A 19,841-nucleotide genomic window follows, 5' to 3' on the forward strand; every position below is an offset into this window, starting at 1 on the left:
ACCACCTGCTTCCCATCTGTCCAGGCTTGAAGGGTGATACCATCTGGATGCTTCTGGCTGCCATCAGATCTGCATAGATGGGGTGGCTCCCTTACTGCTGGGCATCCAGCTGTTGTGAGGCTCCTCTTGATAATGTTATTAACCTCCTCATGTCTTGCAATCTTTCCCTCGGATTTACGGCACACACACACACACACACACACACACACACACACACACACACACACACACACATATATATATATATATATATATATATATATATATATATATATATATATATATATATATATATATATATATATATATGTATATATATATATATATATATATATATATATATATATATATATATATATATATATATATATATATATATATATATATATATTATTGTAACCAAGAACAAGTGGTATTGATCAATAACAACAATGCGACGACCCAAGGATTCGAACCCATGGTCCTTTAGCACGCCCCATGGTGAGTGATAACCCGCAGGACCACGCAATCCTATAAGAGCCAAGCACCCAGCCAAAGTAGGTGTGTTACCTTTGGTCCGAGGACATATGGTGGTGTGGATACCTCTGAGCTAATTTCATTCTCCTCCCCGTTTGGTGTACTAGCCTCAACGAGCAGTATTTTATATTATTGTGACCACAAACAAGTGGTACTGATCAATAACAATACCACTTGTGAACTATTAAAAATTAAGAAATATGTGCTAAAACGTTAATTTATTTCATATTTCGAAGAATCAGAGCGGACTGAAATTTTTTTCTGACACTTTATTGTTTAGGTAAATTTCGAGATTATCACACAATGAAACTGCTGCCATAAATGCGTTATGTGGGGGAAATTAAGCCAAATCATATTATTTTTTATATTTTTATTTAATTACAATTTTTATAAGAATGTTTTATATAAACATGGAAATATCCCCGAAAATGTTTCAAACCTCTCTGAATCGTCGATTTTTTTCAATAAAATAATGTTTTAGCAAATTTTTCATATTTTTTTTTTACTTTCCATATATTTAAAAAAAAAATTTATACACATTAAATCGACGATGCTGATAATTTATGATATGTCTATTTCCTGCTGACCACTAAAATTAAAATATGTTCCTAGAAATCCATAATATAAGAATCGAAATACCTAATATTTTAGATTATCTATTAATTTTTATAGAATTAAAAATAAAATACGCATAATGTTAAATTCTAAAAATATGTGTCAAAATTTAATTTATTCTGTATTACGACGATTCAGAGCAGTTTGAATCTTTTAATTACATCGTATTTTAGCTCAATTACGTAAATTACGGTACATTTATTCCAAACTATTGCTACAATTTTTTTTTTTTCAGATTTTGGAGAAAAAATTAAAACTAATTATATTATTAATATTAACTAGTTAACCTCACTTTTTACAATAATTTATATGGACGTTTTAGATAAATATTGAAATATATCCGATTAATATTTTGTAAAAAAATCATATGTAAAGCCCTTAAATATTTTGTGTTGTTATTATTAGTGCACATTTCGACGATTCTGAATACTTGGTGACATTTTCTGGCAGACTTCATATTGTAGCTAAATAATGTAGATTTTCACACTTTTTTCGAAACTGCTCATTATTTAAAGTTTTTCGATCTATATCCTGCTTACCACTATATTAAAATATTTTTTCTAGAAATCCTAAATTAGATAATAAATTAGATAATATTGTACTTTTTCTAAGAGTTTTTGAAAATATATAAAATATTAACCCCTCAAGGAAGGTTCCTTGATGTTGGTGAGGGGCTCTTGATTTAGGGAATTGGATCTGTGCTCCAGTTCCCCGAATTAAGCCTGAATGCCTTCCACATGCCCCCCCCCAGGCGCTGTATAATCCTCCGGGTTTAGCGCTTCCCCCTTGATTATAATAATAATAATAATAATAATAATAATAATAATAATAATAATAATATAAAATATTAAACAAATAAAGAAATGTGCAGTAAATGTTAATTTATTCCATATTTCGACGACTAGAAGCATTTTGACTAATTTTATGGCATCATTTTTTAGTTAAATTGTGTAAATTATCAAACATATAAAAGAAAGTGCTATTAACAGTTGTTTTTTATGGAAAAAATAAGCCAAATCACATTGTTTTATTTCAAATTGTTAACCTTAACACTTTTTACAATGATTTAGATGCATGTTTCATCTAAATATTTAAATATAGTTGAAAATACTTCAAACTGCTGTTAATCATCAAAATAGGCAATAAAATAATGATTCAGCAAATTTTAAATATTAAAAATTATAAAAATATATGCTAAAACTTCAAATTATTCTACATTCCCAAGATTCTTAGTACTTTAAATTATTTTCTGACGTACTTCGTTTTTTTAGGTAAATTATGGAAATTATTGCACATTTAATCGAAACTGCTGCTACAGTTGTAGTTTATGTGAAAAAATAATCTCAATCATACTGTTTTATTTAAAGAAGTTAATGTTAACGCATTTTGTGATTTATATGAGTTTTACCTAAATATTGAAATATATACGATGATGCTTCAAACCGCTCTTAATATGCAATAAATTAACGTTTTACCGTATTTTCTATATTTTTTTTATTTCACCTTATTTTAAATCATATGTAACGTCCATAAAAATCTATATTACTATAGCATATTTCAACATTTCTAAGTACTTGGAAACATTTTCTGACTGATCATTTTTTAGCTAAAATATGAAGATTTTCACCCTTTTAATTGTAACAAATGATAATTTGCAATTTCTTGATATTTTCCTACTTTCCACTAAAATTAAAATATTTTGATTGAAAATTCATTGACAAAAAGACAAAATTCCTTATCCATTAGATTTTATTGTACTTTTCAAAAGATTTTCTAATTCCTGCTTACCACTAAAATTAAATTATATTCCTAGAAATCCATAATATTAGAATCGAAATACCTAATATTTTGGATTATCTATTAACTTTTATAGGGTTTTTTAAAAAATATGTGAAATGTTAAAAATTCTAAAAATATGTGCTAAAACTTTAATTTATTCTATATTACGAGGATTCAGAGCAGTTTAAATAATATGTACTAAAACATTAATTTATTCCATATTTCGACTATTCAGGAAGTTTTGAAACATTTTCTGAAATAATTTTTTAGGTAAATTGCTGTTACAACTGAAATATATCCGTAAATGCTTCCAGTCGCTCTTAATCTAGACTTTGATAGGAAGGATGATAACCATATTGAAGACAGCCGTCATGTGATGCCTTCCTAAGAAGAAGAACAAAGGAGCACTGCAGGAGACCTACTGACCTATAATAGACAAGTCTGTATCAAGCCTAGCCTTTCTCACTCTTTGCTTTACTAGTACTACTACTACTACTACTACTACTACTACTACTACTACTACTACTACTACTACTACCACCAACACCACCACCACTACTACTCTTTATACTCCTTGTTTTTATCTGTTATTATTGCTTCTTTCATTTGTGGTTTACAGGTCTTTTTCACTAGGATACGACCCAGAACTGCTAGGTGAAAAAGATCAGCAGATGTACGGACACATCTATACTACTTCCCTCCTCACGATGGATTCGAAATAGAAAGGGTAAATTTTCTATTTAAAATAGGGATTAATAACAAGGCCAAAGAAAAGGGCATACATTTCAATAATGAGACTAACTGCAACTGCTGCCATAATTAACATTTTGCATTTCCACTGAGTTAGAACTGAGTGATTTTGTGAGGCGAAGGATGGTACTGAGAATAGGTCTCGTAAGGGTTCTCTTTCTGGGTTGGGTGGTGTACGGTGGGGTCTGGAGCGTAGGCATGGCCCGGGGCCTGTATCATCTCGGGCAGATAACCGACGGAGTCATACAGGGCGAGGGAGGAAGACCGCGCCAGGTCATGTGTGGATTGTGGGCGCGCAAGGGGGTGAACCGGCGCCGCACACACAGAGTCCCGGGCTGCTGCTCGCACCATCAGATATGTCTTGGGAACGAAGATTGTGACCAAGACGCAGGTAGATGTAGCGGCCATACCCAGGCATATACAAGCTTCACTCCAGGCAGGTGGAAGGATCATATAGAGTGTGGACCAAGCTATCCATACACTAGTCATTAGTAATGTGGCGATAAAGAAGAGTAATCCTTCATGGTAGTTGCGCCGAGAGCGAATATTGAAGGGAGATATGATGAGCTGCAGCGCCAGCAAGAACATGATGTAGGACTGGCTAATAATGAAGTGTAGTCGGTGGGGAGAGCAGGTGTAGAGAGCCCCTCCTGAGGGCAGTGAGTGCATGGAGATCTGTGAGGCCATGAGCCACTGCTGCACCCCCAGCCCAGCCTGCACACTTACCATGAAGAACAACAATGCTGTTTGGATCACCCCGCTCACGTGACCCACCAACCTGACAACATAAAATTGAAAGACATCTTAAAACGAAAACCGTTTACCTACATAATGTTATAATGTATATTATAATTATGCATCTACGTTGATGTTTAACTCGATGAGAAGTCAGATATATAATTACAATCACAAAAGTGCAATACACACTGGTTGCAGACAATATTATTGTATGCAACCAGCATCACTATAGTTGTTTCTGGTGGCTTGTGTTTATGCCAGAAATAATTGTACAGTTAATTTAAACAGATAATTTATCATACATAAACTTAAAAGCCAAGTAAATACGTCGTACCTAACACTGCCATCCATGTTGCATAATCTATTTCTACCAAGTAATGTAACTCAAACTACAAGTGAAACTTAATTCTTCTAGTAGTTATATAACATTTGTTTCAGTAACAGTAATCTCTTATTACTAATTATTCTATATCTATTTCTGGAAAAATTGTGGAGAAAATTCTCCAGTAAACGGGGGTATCTCTCAGCCCCCCTCAGCCCTCTGAGGGACTTAGTTCTCCCGGAAGGGGCTAGTGTACTCTTCCTTCTTTGCAAACAGCTTAATTAAAACCACATGTATGTACTATAGCGTCACGAGGAACACCTTCCTCTCCTTGCCCGAGACACTCAAGTCACTGATATCGGCCTTTATGGCGCTGTCACCACCAAAAGTTCACGTTACACGAGTAAGGTAAGACTTAATCACACTTTTTTCGCCAAAGTTGTTGAGCAGACACAAGGTGATTAGGGCTGTCCTGTTCGAGGTCGTAATTTGAGGGCTTTCTGCCCAAACCACTACGCATTTCAAATGATAGTGGAATGCTGGATATACTTTCCTTTCGGACAAATTATTTCTAACTCACTTGTTAATCTACAGCGACTGTGGAATCTGGAATGGCACCCCGAAGGGATGTCCAGGGAGAGGCTGCTGGACATGGTGCTGGTAACAGATAAATACCGATTGTTATATGTTTGTTTCATGCAGGAAAGTGTATTTATCTAACCATTTCTCCACAAAAATCAAACAAAACCTGTTTATTTTACTACACTTTAAAAAAAGAAATGTGTGGTCAATAATAAGCTTCCAAATCTAAATGTTTCTCTCTCTCTCTCTCTCTCTCTCTCTCTCTCTCTCTCTCTCTCTCTCTCTCTCTCTCTCTCTCTCTCTCTCTCTCTCTCTCTCTCTCTCTCTCTCTCCCTCCCTCGCTCTCTCTCGCTCTCTGTAGCCTATTGTAAATAAACGTTATATAACTGATAACGTAATTCCAACAGGTTGTAAAGGAAGACGCTGTATAATCTTACGGGTTTAGCGCTTCCCCCTTGATTATAATAATAATGTAAAGGAAGACTAAGCTCATGGTTGATCTTAATCAAGTCATACACAAGAAAATACATATAAATCGTTCATCAAGAGATCTTAGTTCGTTCTAAGTGTGGTATAAACCTTGGTAACTGATACCGACAAATTGGTTCATAAAGACACGGGATTAAACACCGGAACAGATTTATTAGAAAACATTTTTGTCCTGAGACATTGATCGCTTCTAACATATAGAGATTAAAATGAGAGTATATACAAGCGGAGATTGAGGTGTCGGTGACGAGGAACCTTCACTAGTCGCTGCCACTCACACTGTACAACGTAATACTGGAAACTACAAATTTTCAAAAAGATTAGCGTACATAATAATCAAACCCGTAAAGTACCACCTAACTACACAGGAATCTCATGACCTCATTGTCTACGTGTCCTCATCTCAAATGTCATTTTTCAGGTCATTATGTGTCAATCACACCCAACTCTCCGTCTATATATATATGCTGTCATTTTAATCTGTATGATAGAAATGTTTAAAGTCTCAGGACAGAAACGTTTTCTAATATGTCCTAGTGTTTGCTCCCGTGTCTTTTTTTAAACCAGTTCTAAGTGTATCTGGTTACAATAATGATGTTGCTTACATTCAGCTGTATGAGAGTTCCACCCCAATACTGGGGCCTTGTCGGGGTGTTTTTTGATTTACCAATCGCCTCTATCGAGGTGGAGGGTATTTCAGAGTCTTAAGGTTTTTCGCGACAAAATACTAATACCGTTGCAGCCTTAGAACGATATTGGAGTGGCGGAGATAGGATCAATCGTCTGTGTAAGGAGAGGGTGACTTGGTAGTCTAGTATATAATGGATCTGCGGCTTTAGCATGTGCTATAGGCAATGTTCGCACTGTTCCTCATGACCTTCTCAACTATCGTCATCGCTATGGAATAGACTGCCCGATGTTTGTAATGGTGCAATGCATGTGTTGATGCTAGTAGGGTAGCCACCAACTCCCGAGTCAAAATCAGCTAAGAGTGCATAAGTCTCCTTCCATTGGTTTCCTGTCATGGTACATTAGTGCGGCTGCCAGATTCTGCTCCTGATCAAGTGATCCATCTGTGAAGTACGCCATGTAGTCTGCTCCTTCCATGTTTGATTCTGCATGACTTTTTATTATCTCTTGTCTGATAATGTGTTTATTCACAAAAAGTCTTAAAATGGGTATTTAACATATACTCGATTGTTGTCAGGGAGAAGTATAGCCATAGCCATCAGGGTGAAGTATAGCCATCTGGGTGGAGGAGAGTAGCCATCAGGGTGGAGAAGTGTAGCATCTAGGTGGAGGAGTACAGTCATCTGGGTGGAGGAGTATAGTCATCTGGGTGGAGGAGTATAGTCATCTGGGTAGAGGAGTATAGTCATCTGGGTGGAGGAGTATAGTCATCTGGGTGGAGGAGTACAGTCATCTGGGTGGAGGAGTATAGTCATCTGGGTGGGGGAGTATAGTCATCTGGGTGGAGGAGTATAGTCATCTGGGTGGAGGAGTATAGTCATCTGGGTGGAGGAGTACAGTCATCTGGGTGGAGGAGTACAGTCATCTGGGTGGAGGAGTATAGTCATCTGGGTGGAGGAGTACAGTCATCTGGGTGGAGGAGTATAGTCATCTGGGTGGAGGAGTACAGTCATCTGGGTGGAGGAGTACAGTCATCTGGGTGGAGGAGTATAGTCATCTGGGTGGAGGAGTATAGTCATCTGGGTGGAGGAGTACAGTCATCTGGGTGGAGGAGTACAGTCATCTGGGTGGAGGAGTATAGTCATCTGGGTGGAGGAGTATAGTCATCTGGGTGGAGGAGTACAGTCATCTGGGTGGAGGAGTACAGTCATCTGGGTGGAGGAGTATAGTCATCTGGGTGGAGGAGTATAGTCATCTGGGTGGAGGAGTACAGTCATCTGGGTGGAGGAGTATAGTCATCTGGGTGGAGGAGTATAGTCATCTGGGTGGAGGAGTATAGTCATCTGGGTGGAGGAGTACAGTCATCTGGGTGGAGGAGTATAGTCATCTGGGTGGAGGAGTATAGTCATCTGGGTGGAGGAGTATAGTCATCTGGGTGGAGGAGTATAGTCATCTGGGTGGAGGAGTACAGTCATCTGGGTGGAGGAGTACAGTCATCTGGGTGGAGGAGTATAGTCATCTGGGTGGAGGAGTACAGTCATCTGGGTGGAGGAGTACAGTCATCTGGGTGGAGGAGTATAGTCATCTGGGTGGAGGAGTATAGTCATCTGGGTGGAGGAGTACAGTCATCTGGGTGGAGGAGTACAGTCATCTGGGTGGAGGAGTACAGTCATCTGGGTGGAGGAGTATAGTCATCTGGGTGGAGGAGTACAGTCATCTGGGTGGAGGAGTACAGTCATCTGGGTGGAGGAGTATAGTCATCTGGGTGGAGGAGTACAGTCATCTGGGTGGAGGAGTACAGTCATCTGGGTGGAGGAGTATAGTCATCTGGGTGGAGGAGTACAGTCATCTGGGTGGAGGAGTACAGTCATCTGGGTGGAGGCGTATAGTCATCTGGGTGGAGGAGTTGATCTGTGTACAGTTTGTCCGCGCATTAGTCATGTATCTTGTCCCGTTATGATATGTTATTACAGAGCAGTTCTGTAGAACAGTTGCTGGCAAGCTTGCCAATGTAATATTTTAGCAGCTTTGCCAGTGTTTGTGAACTACAGACTACTGGGGAGCGAGGGAGGCTTAATATCTACCCTGAGGGAGACTGTTCGACAATTGAGGGGATCCAAGAGTGGTTCTCATGATCCTGTTTAGCACAACAGAGAGATCAGTGTGCGCGTACTCACCTAGTTGTACTCACCTAGTTGAGGTTGCAGGGGTCGAGTCCAAGCTCCTGGCGCCGCCTCTTCACTGGTCGCTACTAGGTCATTCTCCCTGAACCTTGAGCTTTATCATATCTCTGCTTATGTGTGTGTGTGTGTGTGTGTGTGTGTGTGTGTGTGTGTGTGTGTGTGTGTGTGTGTGTGTATTCACCTAGTTGTACTCACCTAGTTGAGGTTGCGGGGGTCGAGTCCGAGCTCCTGGCCCCGCCTCTTCACTGATCGCTACTAGGTCACTCTCCCTGAGCCGTGAGCTTTATCATACCTCTGCTTAAAGCTATGTATGGATCCTGCCTCCACTACATCGCTTCCCAAACTATTCCACTTACTGACTACTCTGTGGCTGAAGAAATACTTCCTAACATCCCTGTGATTCATCTGTGTCTTCAGCTTCCAACTGTGTCCCCTTGTTACTGTGTCCAATCTCTGGAACATCCTGTCTTTGTCCACCTTGTCAATTCCTCTCAGTATTTTGTATGTCGTTATCATGTCCCCCCTATCTCTCCTGTCCTCCAGTGTCGTCAGGTTGATTTCCCTTAACCTCTCCTCGTAGGACATACCTCTTAGCTCTGGGACTAGTCTTGTTGCAAACCTTTGCACTTTAGTTTCTTCACGTGCTTGGCTAGGTGTGGGTTCCAAACTGATGCCGCATACTCCAATATGGGCCTAACGTACACGGTGTACAGGGTCCTGAATGATTCCTTATTAAGATGTCGGAATGCTGTTCTGAGGTTTGCTAGGCGCCCATATGCTGCAGCAGTTATTTGGTTGATGTGCGCTTCAGGAGATGTGCCTGGTGTTATACTCACCCCAAGATCTTTTTCCTTGAGTGAGGTTTGTAGTCTCTGACCCCCTAGACTGTACTCCGTTTGCGGCCTTCTTTGCCCTTCCCCAATCTTCATGACTTTGCACTTGGTGGGATTGAACTCCAGGAGCCAATTGCTGGACCAGGTCTGCAGCCTGTCCAGATCCCTTTGTAGTTCTGCCTGGTCTTCGATCGAGTGAATTCTTCTCATCAACTTCACGTCATCTGCAAACAGGGACACCTCAGAGTCTATTCCTTCCGTCATGTCGTTCACAAATACCAGAAACAGCACTGATCCTAGGACTGACCCCTGCGGGACCCCGCTGGTCACAGGTGCCCAATCTGACACCTCGCCACGTACCATGACTCGCTGCTGTCTTCCTGACAAGTATTCCCTGATCCATTGTAGTGCCTTCCCTGTTATCCCTGCTTGGTCCTCCAGTTTTTGCACCAATCTCTTGTGTGGAACTGTGTCAAACGCCTTCTTGCAGTCCAAGAAAATGCAGTCCATCCACCCCTCTCTCTCTTGTCTTACTGCTGTCACCATGTCATAGAACTCCAGTAGGTTTGTGACACAGGATTTCCCGTCCCTAAAACCATGTTGGCTGCTGTTGATGAGATCGTTCCTTTCTAGGTGTTCCACCACTCTTCTCCTGATAATCTTCTCCATGATTTTGCATACTATACATGTCAGTGACACTGGTCTGTAGTTTAATGCTTCATGTCTGTCTCCTTTTTTAAAGATTGGGACTACATTTGCTGTCTTCCATGCCTCAGGCAATCTCCCTGTTTCGATAGATGTATTGAATATTGTTGTTAGGGGTACACATAGTGCCTCTGCTCCCTCTCTCAATACCCATGGGGAGATGTTATCTGGCCCCATTGCCTTTGAGGTATCTAGCTCACTCAGAAGCCTCTTCACTTCTTCCTCGGTTGTGTGCACTGTGTCCAGCACTTGGTGGTGTGCCCCACCTCTCCGTCTTTCTGGAGTCCCTTCTGTCTCCTCTGTGAACACTTCTTTGAATCTCTTGTTGAGTTCTTCACATACTTCACGGTCATTTCTTGTTGTCTCTCCTCCTTCCTTCCTTACCCTGATTACCTGGTCCTTGACTGTTGTTTTCCTCCTGATGTGGCTGTACAACAGTTTCGGGTCAGATTTGGCTTTCGCTGCTATGTCATTTTCATATTGTCTTTGGGCCTCCCTTCTTATTTGTGCATATTCGTTTCTGGCTCTACGACTGTTCTCCTTATTCTCCTGGGTCCTTTGCCTTCTATATTTCTTCCATTCCCTAGCACACTTGGTTTTTGCCTCCCTACAACTTTGGGTAAACCATGGGCTTATCCTGGCTTTTTCATTAATCCTGTTACCCTTGGGTACAAACCTCTCATCAGCCTCCTTGCATTTTGTTGCTACATATTCCATCATCTCATTAACTGGCTTCCCTGCCAGTTCTCTGTCCCACTGAACCCCGTTCAGGTAGTTCCTCATTCCTGTGTAGTCCCCTTTCTTGTAGTTTGGCTTCATTCGTCCTGGCCTTCCTGCTTCTCCCTCCACTTGTAGCTCTACTGTGTATTCGAAGCTTAAAACCACATGGTCACTGGCCCCAAGGGGTCTTTCATATGTGATGTCCTCGATATCTGCACTACTCAAGGTGAATACTAAGTCCAGCCTTGCTGGTTCATCCTCTCCTCTCTCTCTTGTAGTGTCCCTTACGTGTTGACACATGAAGTTTTCCAGTACCACCTCCATCATCTTAGCCCTCCATGTATCTTGGCCCCCATGTGGGTCCAAGTTCTCCCAATCGATCTCCTTGTGGTTAAAGTCACCCATGATCAGGAGCTTTGCCCTGCATGCATGAGCTCTTCTGGCCACTCTAGCCAGTGTGTCAACCATCGCTCTATTGCTCTCGTCGTACTCTTGCCTTGGCCTCCTGCTGTTCTGTGGTGGGTTATACATTACTGCTATTACCACCTTGGGACCTCCAGAGTGAAGTGTTCCCGCTATGTAATCACTTTCTTCTCCGCTGTCTCCTCTCTCCAGCTCATCAAAATTCCAGCGATTTCTGATCAGCAACGCCACTCCTCCACCCCCCCTGTTCCCTCTGTCTTTCCTCAGGATTTGGTATCCCGTTGGAAAGATGGCATCTGTTATCATACCTGTAAGCTTGGTTTCTGTGAGAGCTACGATGTCCGGTGATGCTTCTTTGACTCTTTCATGCCACTCCTCCCACTTATTTGTTATTCCATCAGCGTCTGTGTACCATACCTTCAGTTTCCTTTCCAACACTGGTTTGGGGGGCCTGTGAGGGTGGGAGACCTAGTGGCATACTGTGGGATTCTATAGCTCGGTGTTGGGTGGAGGCTGTGGGTATGGATTGTAGTGTGTGTTGGGATGGTGTGATAGGTTGTATGGTTCTAAGAATAGTTGTGTGTGTGCTTGCCCTTGCTGTTCTGTTCTGCTCTGACTGACCTCTGCTGGTTCCCTCCTTGTCTCTTTTCCTAGCTCCTTTCGCTTTTTTGTCCTCTCCCTCAGCTGCTGTCGTTCTGATTTTGTTCTGTCTCTGTCTAGGAACACCCTCTTGTACTCTTCCGAGTATTTCAATCGTGGTTTCTCTTGGAGGATCCTGTTCCGCACTGTTTCCGTCCTGAGAATCAGCTTGATTGGTCGGTTTCTCCCCTTCGAGTACCCCCCTATTCTCTGAAAATTTACAATCTCGTCCATCTCTTCACCTATTTCCGTGATGATTTTCTCAATCTCCTTTCTTTCTTCCTGCTGCCTTTCAGTGTGTGTCCTTTCCTCTCTCTCCTGAAGCCCATGGATAAACACTGATTTTGCCCTTTCTTCCTCCCACTGCCTCACCCTCTGTGACTCTGGATCCTGCCTGTATGTGGTCAGTTTCTCCTGTATGTGTGTGTGTGTGTGTGTGTGTGTGTGTTTGTGTGTGTGTGTGTGTGTGTGTGTGTGTGTGTGTATGTGTGTATGTGTGTGTGTGTGTGTGTGTGTGTGTGTGTGTGTGTGTATGTGTGTATGTGTGTGTGTGTGTGTGTGTGTGTGTGTGTGTGTGTGTGTGTGTGTGTGTGTGTGTGTGTGTGTGTGTGTGTGTGTGTGTACTCACCTATTTATGCTTTCCTATTTGTGGTTGCAGATGTCGATTAACAGCTCCTGGCCTCACTTCTTCACTAGTCACTATAGATCCACTCTCTCTCTTCTCCAAGAGTCTTATTGTACCTCATCTTATAGCTATGTGTAGATCCTGCCTCCACTACTTCACTCTCCAGATTGTTCCACTTCCTGACGACTTAAGAAATACTTCCTAACATCCATATGGCTTATCTGAGTTTTTAACTTACAGTTGTGTCCCATCTCTGAAACATTCTGGCCCTGTCTACCTTGTCAGTTCATTTCGGTATTTTATACGCCGTTATCAAGTCCCCTTTATCCCTCCTGTCCCCCAGTATCATCTGGTTGAGTTCCCTTAACCTCTTCTCACAGGATATTTCCCTTAGCTCCAGAACTAGTCATGCAACATTTACACTTTCTCCAATTTCGTGACGTGTCGTGAATGAATCCTTAGATGTCAAATCGCTATTTTTATCTTTGCCAGGAGCCCATATGCTGCAGCGGTTATTTGGTTAATGTACAGCTAAGGAGATATGCTCAGTACGAAGCTCACTCCAAGATCCTTTTCCTTGAGTGAGTTATTGCGGCCTTTGATCCCCTAGGCAGTTCTCCGTCATGACTTTGTATTTGGTGGGGTTAAACTCCAGTAGCCATTTGTCAGACCAGGCCTCCAGCCTGTCCAGATCCTCTTGCAGACTTATCTGATCCTCGTCCGCTATTATTTTCATTAATTTCACATCGTCTGTGAGCAGGAACTCCTCTGAGTTAGTCCCGTCATGTCATTCATGTATACAAGAAACAACACTAGACCTAGAACTGTCCCTTGTGAAACCCCCACTCAACACATGCGCCCATTATGACGCCTCGTCACGTACCAACACACGTTGTCTCCTTCCAATCAGGTATTACCTGATCCGTTTCAGTACTTTCCCTGTTATTCGTTCATGCTCCTGTAGCTTTTCACCAGTCTTTTGTGTGGTTCTGTGTCGAAAGCCTTCTTACAGTCCAAGAAGATGCACTGTACCATTCCCTCTCTCTCCTGTCTTACTTCTGTTAACCTGTCGTAGAACTCCAGTAGGTTTGTGACGCAAGTTTTATCTTCCCTAAAGCCATGTTGGTTGCCATGTATGAGCCTGTTCCTTTCTAGGTGCTCCATGACTTTACATATTATACATATCAGGGATACTGGTCTGTAGTTTAATGCTGCCTGTCTGTCTCCTTTCTTAATAATTGGGACTACGTTTGCCGTCTTCCACACCTCAGACATTTGCTATGTTTCAAAAAATTGTCGAAGACTGTTGCTAGAGGCGCACACAGTGCATCTGCTCCCTCTCTCAGGACCCAAGGAGAGATGTTATCTGGGTCCACTGCCTTCGAGGTATCTAGTCTACCTAGCAGTTTCTTCGCCTCCTTCTCGGTTGTATGCAGTGTATCCAGCACTTGCTGGTGTACCCTACTGGTTCAGTTTAATGGAAACCTCTCTGTTCCCATTGTGAATACCTTCCTAAATCTTGTGATGAGTTCTTCACATTCTTCTTGGTTGCTCTCTGTGATCTCCCCTCCTTCCATCCTCAGCCTGATTACCTGGTCATTGATTGTTGTTTTCCTCCTGATGTGTTTAACAACTTTGCGTTAGATTTGGCTTGTCATTCTCGTATTGCCGCTGATTCTCTCCTGATGTGTATATGTGTGTGTACTCACCTAACTGTACTCACCTAATTGTGGTTGCAGGGGTCGAGACTCAGCTCCTGGCCCTGCCCCTTCACCGAGTGCTACTAGGTCCTCTCTCTCCCTGCTCCATGAGCTTTATCATACCTCATCTTAAAGCTATGTATGGTTTCTGCCTCCACTACCTCACTTGCTAGGCTATTCCACTTCCTGTCTACTCTATGACTGAAGAAATACTTCCTAATATCCCTTTCACTCATCTGGGTCTTCAGCTTCCAATTGTGACCCCTTGTTTCTGTGTCCCCTCTTTGGAACAGCCTGTCTCTGTCCACCTTGTCTATTCCACGCAGTATTTTGTATGTCGTTATCATGTCTCCCCCTAACCCTCCTGTCCTCCAGTGTCGTCAGTCCGATTTCCCTTAACCTTCCTTCGTAGGACATTCCCCTTAGCTTTGGAACTAACCTCGTCGCAAACCTTTGTACTTTCTCTAATTTCTTGACGTGATTGATCAAGTGTGGGTTCCAAACAGGTGCTGCATACTCCAGTATGGGCCTGACGTATACGGTATACAGTGTCTTGAACGATTCCTTACTAAGGTATCGGAATGCTGTTCTCAGTTTGACAGGCGCCCATATGCTGCAGCAGTTATCTGGTTGATGTGTGCTTCCGGAGACGTGCTCGGTGTTATACTCACCCCAAGATCTTTCTCCTTGAGCGAGGTTTGCAGTCTTTGGCCACCTAGCCTATATTCCGTCTGCGGTCTTCTGTGCCCTTCTCCGATCTTCATGACTTTACATTTGGCAGGGTTAAATTCGAGAAGCCAGTTGCTGGACCAGGTGTCCAGTCTGTCCAGGTCTCTTTGAAGTCCTACCTGATCATCATCTGATTTAATTCTCTTCATTAACTTCACATCATCTGCGAACAGGGACACTTTTGAGTCTAACCCTTCCATCATGTGTGTATGTGTGTGTGTGTGTGTGTGTGTATGTGTGTGTGTATGTGTGTGTGTGTACTCACCTATTTGTACTCACCTATTTGTGGTTGCAGGGGTCGAGTCCTCGCTCGACCCCTGCAACCACAAATAGGTGAGTACAAATAGGTGAGTACACACACACACGTGTGTGTGTGTGTGTGTGTGTGTGTGTGTGTGTGTGTGTGTGTGTGTGTGTGTGTGTGTGTGTGTACTCACCTATTTATGGTAGCTGCAATCAGCTCCTGGCCCCGCCTTCCCGCTGATCGCGAAGTGTGTGTATGTATGTGTGGTGCAGACATAATATCTGGTTTTATAGTAAATACAAATGGCACGGTATCCACTTCTGGTGCAAATTGTGGGACCCATAACCTCGGATAAATGGATAAAAAAGCTTCGAGGAAGAATATTTGGATTTCTTCCTGAAGTCATTTGAATGTTCCACTTCCCCTACCACCCCATCTTGTCATTCTTTTTCTACCAATAGGTATATTTTATTAAATAATATAGTATAAAAAAGATTAAAGAGATACACTGCTGGTATAAAGATGGAATATATAGTACATGAGGCTTGGCAATGGTTTTACAAAATAATTTTTTTTTTTTTTGAGAAATGACAATTTTTGTGAAATGACCATTTTTTTCGAAATTATTATTTTTTGAGCAATGGCAAAATTATTATAAATGGGATGATTTGGTTTTATAAATTAATTAATGTGCTTGTTCATTATAGTTTGAAAGAGAGATGTTGGGTTAATGTATTTGTACATTCATGAGAGAATGTAGATGTAATGGGTGAATAATTATGTGTTGAGATATGTCAGGTCAGAACCGAGATCTGTTTGGGAGAATAATTATTTGTATATGTTTGAGTGAGAATGTGACGGGTGAATGTGTTCAAACATTTAGGTCAGAATGAATATACAATAAGTGAATGTATTTATCTGTTCAGATTCCGAATTAATGATGTCTTTAGTGTCCTTTGATCATCACTGATGTCTGTAGCGTTATTAGATCCTTAAAATTAAGAACGTCTTGTATTGTGGGATCTGTTATTAAAATTTAACACTCGGAAGCTACCATTTTATATCTAATGGAGGGCATGTTCCAAGTCAAATGAATTTTATCTTTGGAAGATGAAGTTATGGGAAAAAAAAAGGAGTCTTTTGAATATCCCCAGAAGAGATGGAGGTCCCTTATTTAATGGAAGATGTCTTAGTGTGATGGGGGTCAGACATCTTAGTGTGATGGGGGTCAGACATCTTAGTGTGATGGGGGTCAGACATCTTAGTGTGATGGGGGTCAGACATCTCTTTTCGTAGGCTTGGAGATGACCTCATGAATTCAATTTCCTGAGAAGCAATGAGTGAAAAAGAAAAAGCGCGAGAGAGAGAGAAAGAGAGAGCGTGAAAGAGTAAGAGAGAGCAGGAGTGAGAAAGAGAGAGGGATCCGGAAACAGGTGAAGGGAGAGCCCATTTACGAGACTTGACTGTTGAATTTATGATCTTAAAACAGTGAATCTTAACAGATATGTTTGTTTGAGAAAACTCTGAGGTTATCTACTTAAATAACTTATCTCTATTCAGTAGTAGAAATAACATTAATTATTTTGTTGAGATAACTATTTAAAGAATTTAAATCATTTAACCTCTGAGTTCTTCGCGACTTTTCTCTGTTCATGGAAAACAGTATTAATGCATAACCCAGCAGTCAGACTTTGTATTACATTCCTTTGTATACTTTTTAATGAAATAAAATTTGGAAACGATATGTCGTACTGACTTTTTTTTCTACCATGTATTTTCTTTTACCAGTGAAATAATTTTAAAGACATGAAATAAGACTACTTTTTTTACTCTGAAAATATCTCTGAATCTTTCTTATCTCTGAGATTAAGTCTTTCTTATCTCTGAGATTAAGTCTTTCTTATCTCTGAGATTAAGTATTTCTTACCTCTGAGATTAAGTCTTTCTTATCTCTGAGATTAAGTATTTCTTACCTCTGAGATTAAGCCTTTTCATAAACTAAGTTTACATTGTTGGAGACAGTATAAATCTTAAGAGTTACATATTTTTCCTTACTTTTCTCAGAATTAACTCACATATTATAAAAGGGAATTTTGGAAATGGAGAGAATACAGCCTCTTATAAAAATTTCCCAGTATGACATGTCGGATAAACCCACGAGGCACATAGGTAATGGTACATTCTAGCCAACCTTTGATATGGGCAGGATGGGTGATTGTAGGTGGAGAGGGTAAGTGTAGTTGGTGAGTAGTGTTGGTTGAGGGGTGAGGCTGGGTGGGTGATGGGTGGAAGGCAAAAATGGTGGTTAAACTTGATACGAGGAATTTAAGCAATGAGTCTGACAGGTAATCTTTGTCCAAGGAGATGGAGCAGGAGAGGTGAAGGGTGAAGGTAGGCGGGAGGATGGGTGTGAGGTTGGTGGGTAGGTGGTAGGGTGAGGCAAGAGGTGGAGCAGAGAGGTGAGGGAGGGCGGGATCTTGGAGCAGGGATCGTGAGTGGACTTGATCCATGGAAATGGATAGGGCGAGGCTGCAGGGTGGGTAGACAGAGATGGGGGTTTGTCTTGCCCGGTAAAGGGTATAATTATTAAATTTAATCCGAAGAAATGGAGTCGGGGTGGTGGGCAGGTAGCGCGGGTCATGCACAGAAACACTGAAGGAGAGATCATGTCAGCTACAGGGAACCAGAATAAAGGCGGTACCGTTAAGTCTTGTTGTGTTATTGCCACCTCCATCAATTACAACATTATCACTACCTTTGCTCATATAATCTTACTACATGCTTACCACAGACTCTCATATAATAGAGCCATAAGATAAACTCGTCTCCACTTCCGGTGTACTGCACATAACTCTAATAAAAGTCTCTCAGTCCCCTAAATATAGCTTGTTTTCTCATATTCATTCTAATCGAGGGCCAGAGGACTGAAACATCTTCAATAAAAAATTTCTAAGGGTTCGCAACTGTGTTCTTTTATCTTCTAATTTGTCGCCATTTACTGCCTTCTTACTATCGCAAGTCGTGTTGGTAGTGTTCCCAAATGCAACTTATTTTTCTCTGAGGTGCGTTTTCTGATTATTGCCACTAATTCAATGAGTAAGCAATTGCCAGGAAAGCAGTACATGTAACATGTTGTGACTTAAAAACTATTATCATTTGACAGACTGCAAGAAAAGTGGTCACTCACCCTTCACTATCAGCAGTGGCAAGCATGAGAGACCTTGACAACATGATAGCGAAGACTATGGCGTAGGCTAGACTGGTAGCGAAGGGACGGAGGCTGCAGGTCAGTGTGCTCGCCTCGAAGCTGTAAGGCAAGATGGCCGCGTACAAGAATACGCAAGACATCAGAAGCAGCAAAGAAAATCCTTGGGAACCCTCCTGTGCGCTTCCACGACACGAACGAACCTGCGGTTAACAAAATACTAAGTTAATTTATACATTGTTTACAGCCAGGAAAAGAAGAAAAAAAATTATTAGTAATTTTTTCTACGTACCAAAACATTATAAATATTTTAAATTATTTAGCGCCTTTTATTAGGTTTAAAGCCTATCAACTGCACGAGTATCAAAGTGCTGCCTGTCACTTGTGCAACAACAGTCAAAGATTCTGCAAACCCTAAAGTAAGGATTAAAGTAAACTCTAAGTGTGTATACATACTGAGAAATATATATATATGTTTGAACACTGTTGATCTCAGTGCATACACATCAAGAGAAATATACTTCTCAGAAAAAATACAGCATTTTTGTACACTATTTTACACTAGAGAAAATGGCATGGAATATAAACACGCTTAGTGTACAGTATTTATAGTACAAAAACAAATTTTAAAAATGCCGTTAATAAAACAAGAATAAAAGTAAAAAAAAAGTCCTTAAGTGGTGAGTCTTTCAGGCGAGAAACACTTCAAGTGGGAGACTTTTATTCCTGGGTAGGAAATCTAGATACGTGGAAATGAATCGCGTCTAGCTAGGCAATTCTTAATTTAATATCATTCCTATGATTGTTATCAGCTATCATTCGCTAATATCATTATTACTGTGGAAAATTAAATTTACCAGGATGTAATTCATAAGAAACATACCAATAAATGGTAACAAAGATAATTATTCTTTATCAAGGTTACAGAGACAAGTAGGAATTTTAGGACACCTAGGTCGCAAAAAAATGTCCTCCTTCGATATCTACGATAATCTATCTCTCCACAAGTCACTCTGGACCTATATTAATTTCAAATGAAATATACATCACCAGGAATTCTGGTAAAAACATTAATATAAATATGTGGACTGTATATTACCTTTAAAATGTGAATTTATAATAATGAAGGAGAATTTATAATAATAAGACTCGCTAATTAGTCTGGAGATTACGGTGTGTCATACAAACCCCCTTGCGTAAATTATGAAGAAAATACTGGCCAGAATTTCAACACAAAATAGACATGACTTAGCTGGGGTTCTGAAGCTGTCCTGTCCATCTGCTTAATGCTCACGTTATGCAGGACTGCAAATCCAAAAATTTCGGCTCCTATTTGAGAGGTTTTGAGCCCAATATAACCCCTAGAGCGACGACAATTTATGCACATTTCACTAACGTGCCTTTACCACATTCA

At 40.9% G+C, this 19,841-nt stretch overlaps 1 protein-coding gene across 2 annotated transcripts in view; it reads right to left on the reverse strand.

Annotated features, from left to right (window-relative positions):
* Positions 1-871: 871 nt before the first annotated feature.
* boss (bride of sevenless) overlaps positions 872-19,841 on the reverse strand; it is a 150,869-nt gene continuing 131,899 nt past the window's right edge. For both annotated transcript variants that reach the window (XM_070101661.1, XM_070101656.1), the window contains 2 exons: positions 18,410-18,630; positions 872-4,438 (listed from right to left, as the gene is read on the reverse strand). In XM_070101661.1, coding sequence (XP_069957762.1) covers positions 3,754-4,438; positions 18,410-18,630 — 906 coding nt within the window. In that variant the 3' untranslated portion in view covers positions 872-3,753. The remainder of the gene's footprint in view (positions 4,439-18,409; positions 18,631-19,841) is intronic.

Source organism: Cherax quadricarinatus, chromosome 5, assembly GCF_038502225.1.
Source record: "Cherax quadricarinatus isolate ZL_2023a chromosome 5, ASM3850222v1, whole genome shotgun sequence".
NCBI classification, from domain to species: domain Eukaryota; kingdom Metazoa; phylum Arthropoda; class Malacostraca; order Decapoda; family Parastacidae; genus Cherax; species Cherax quadricarinatus.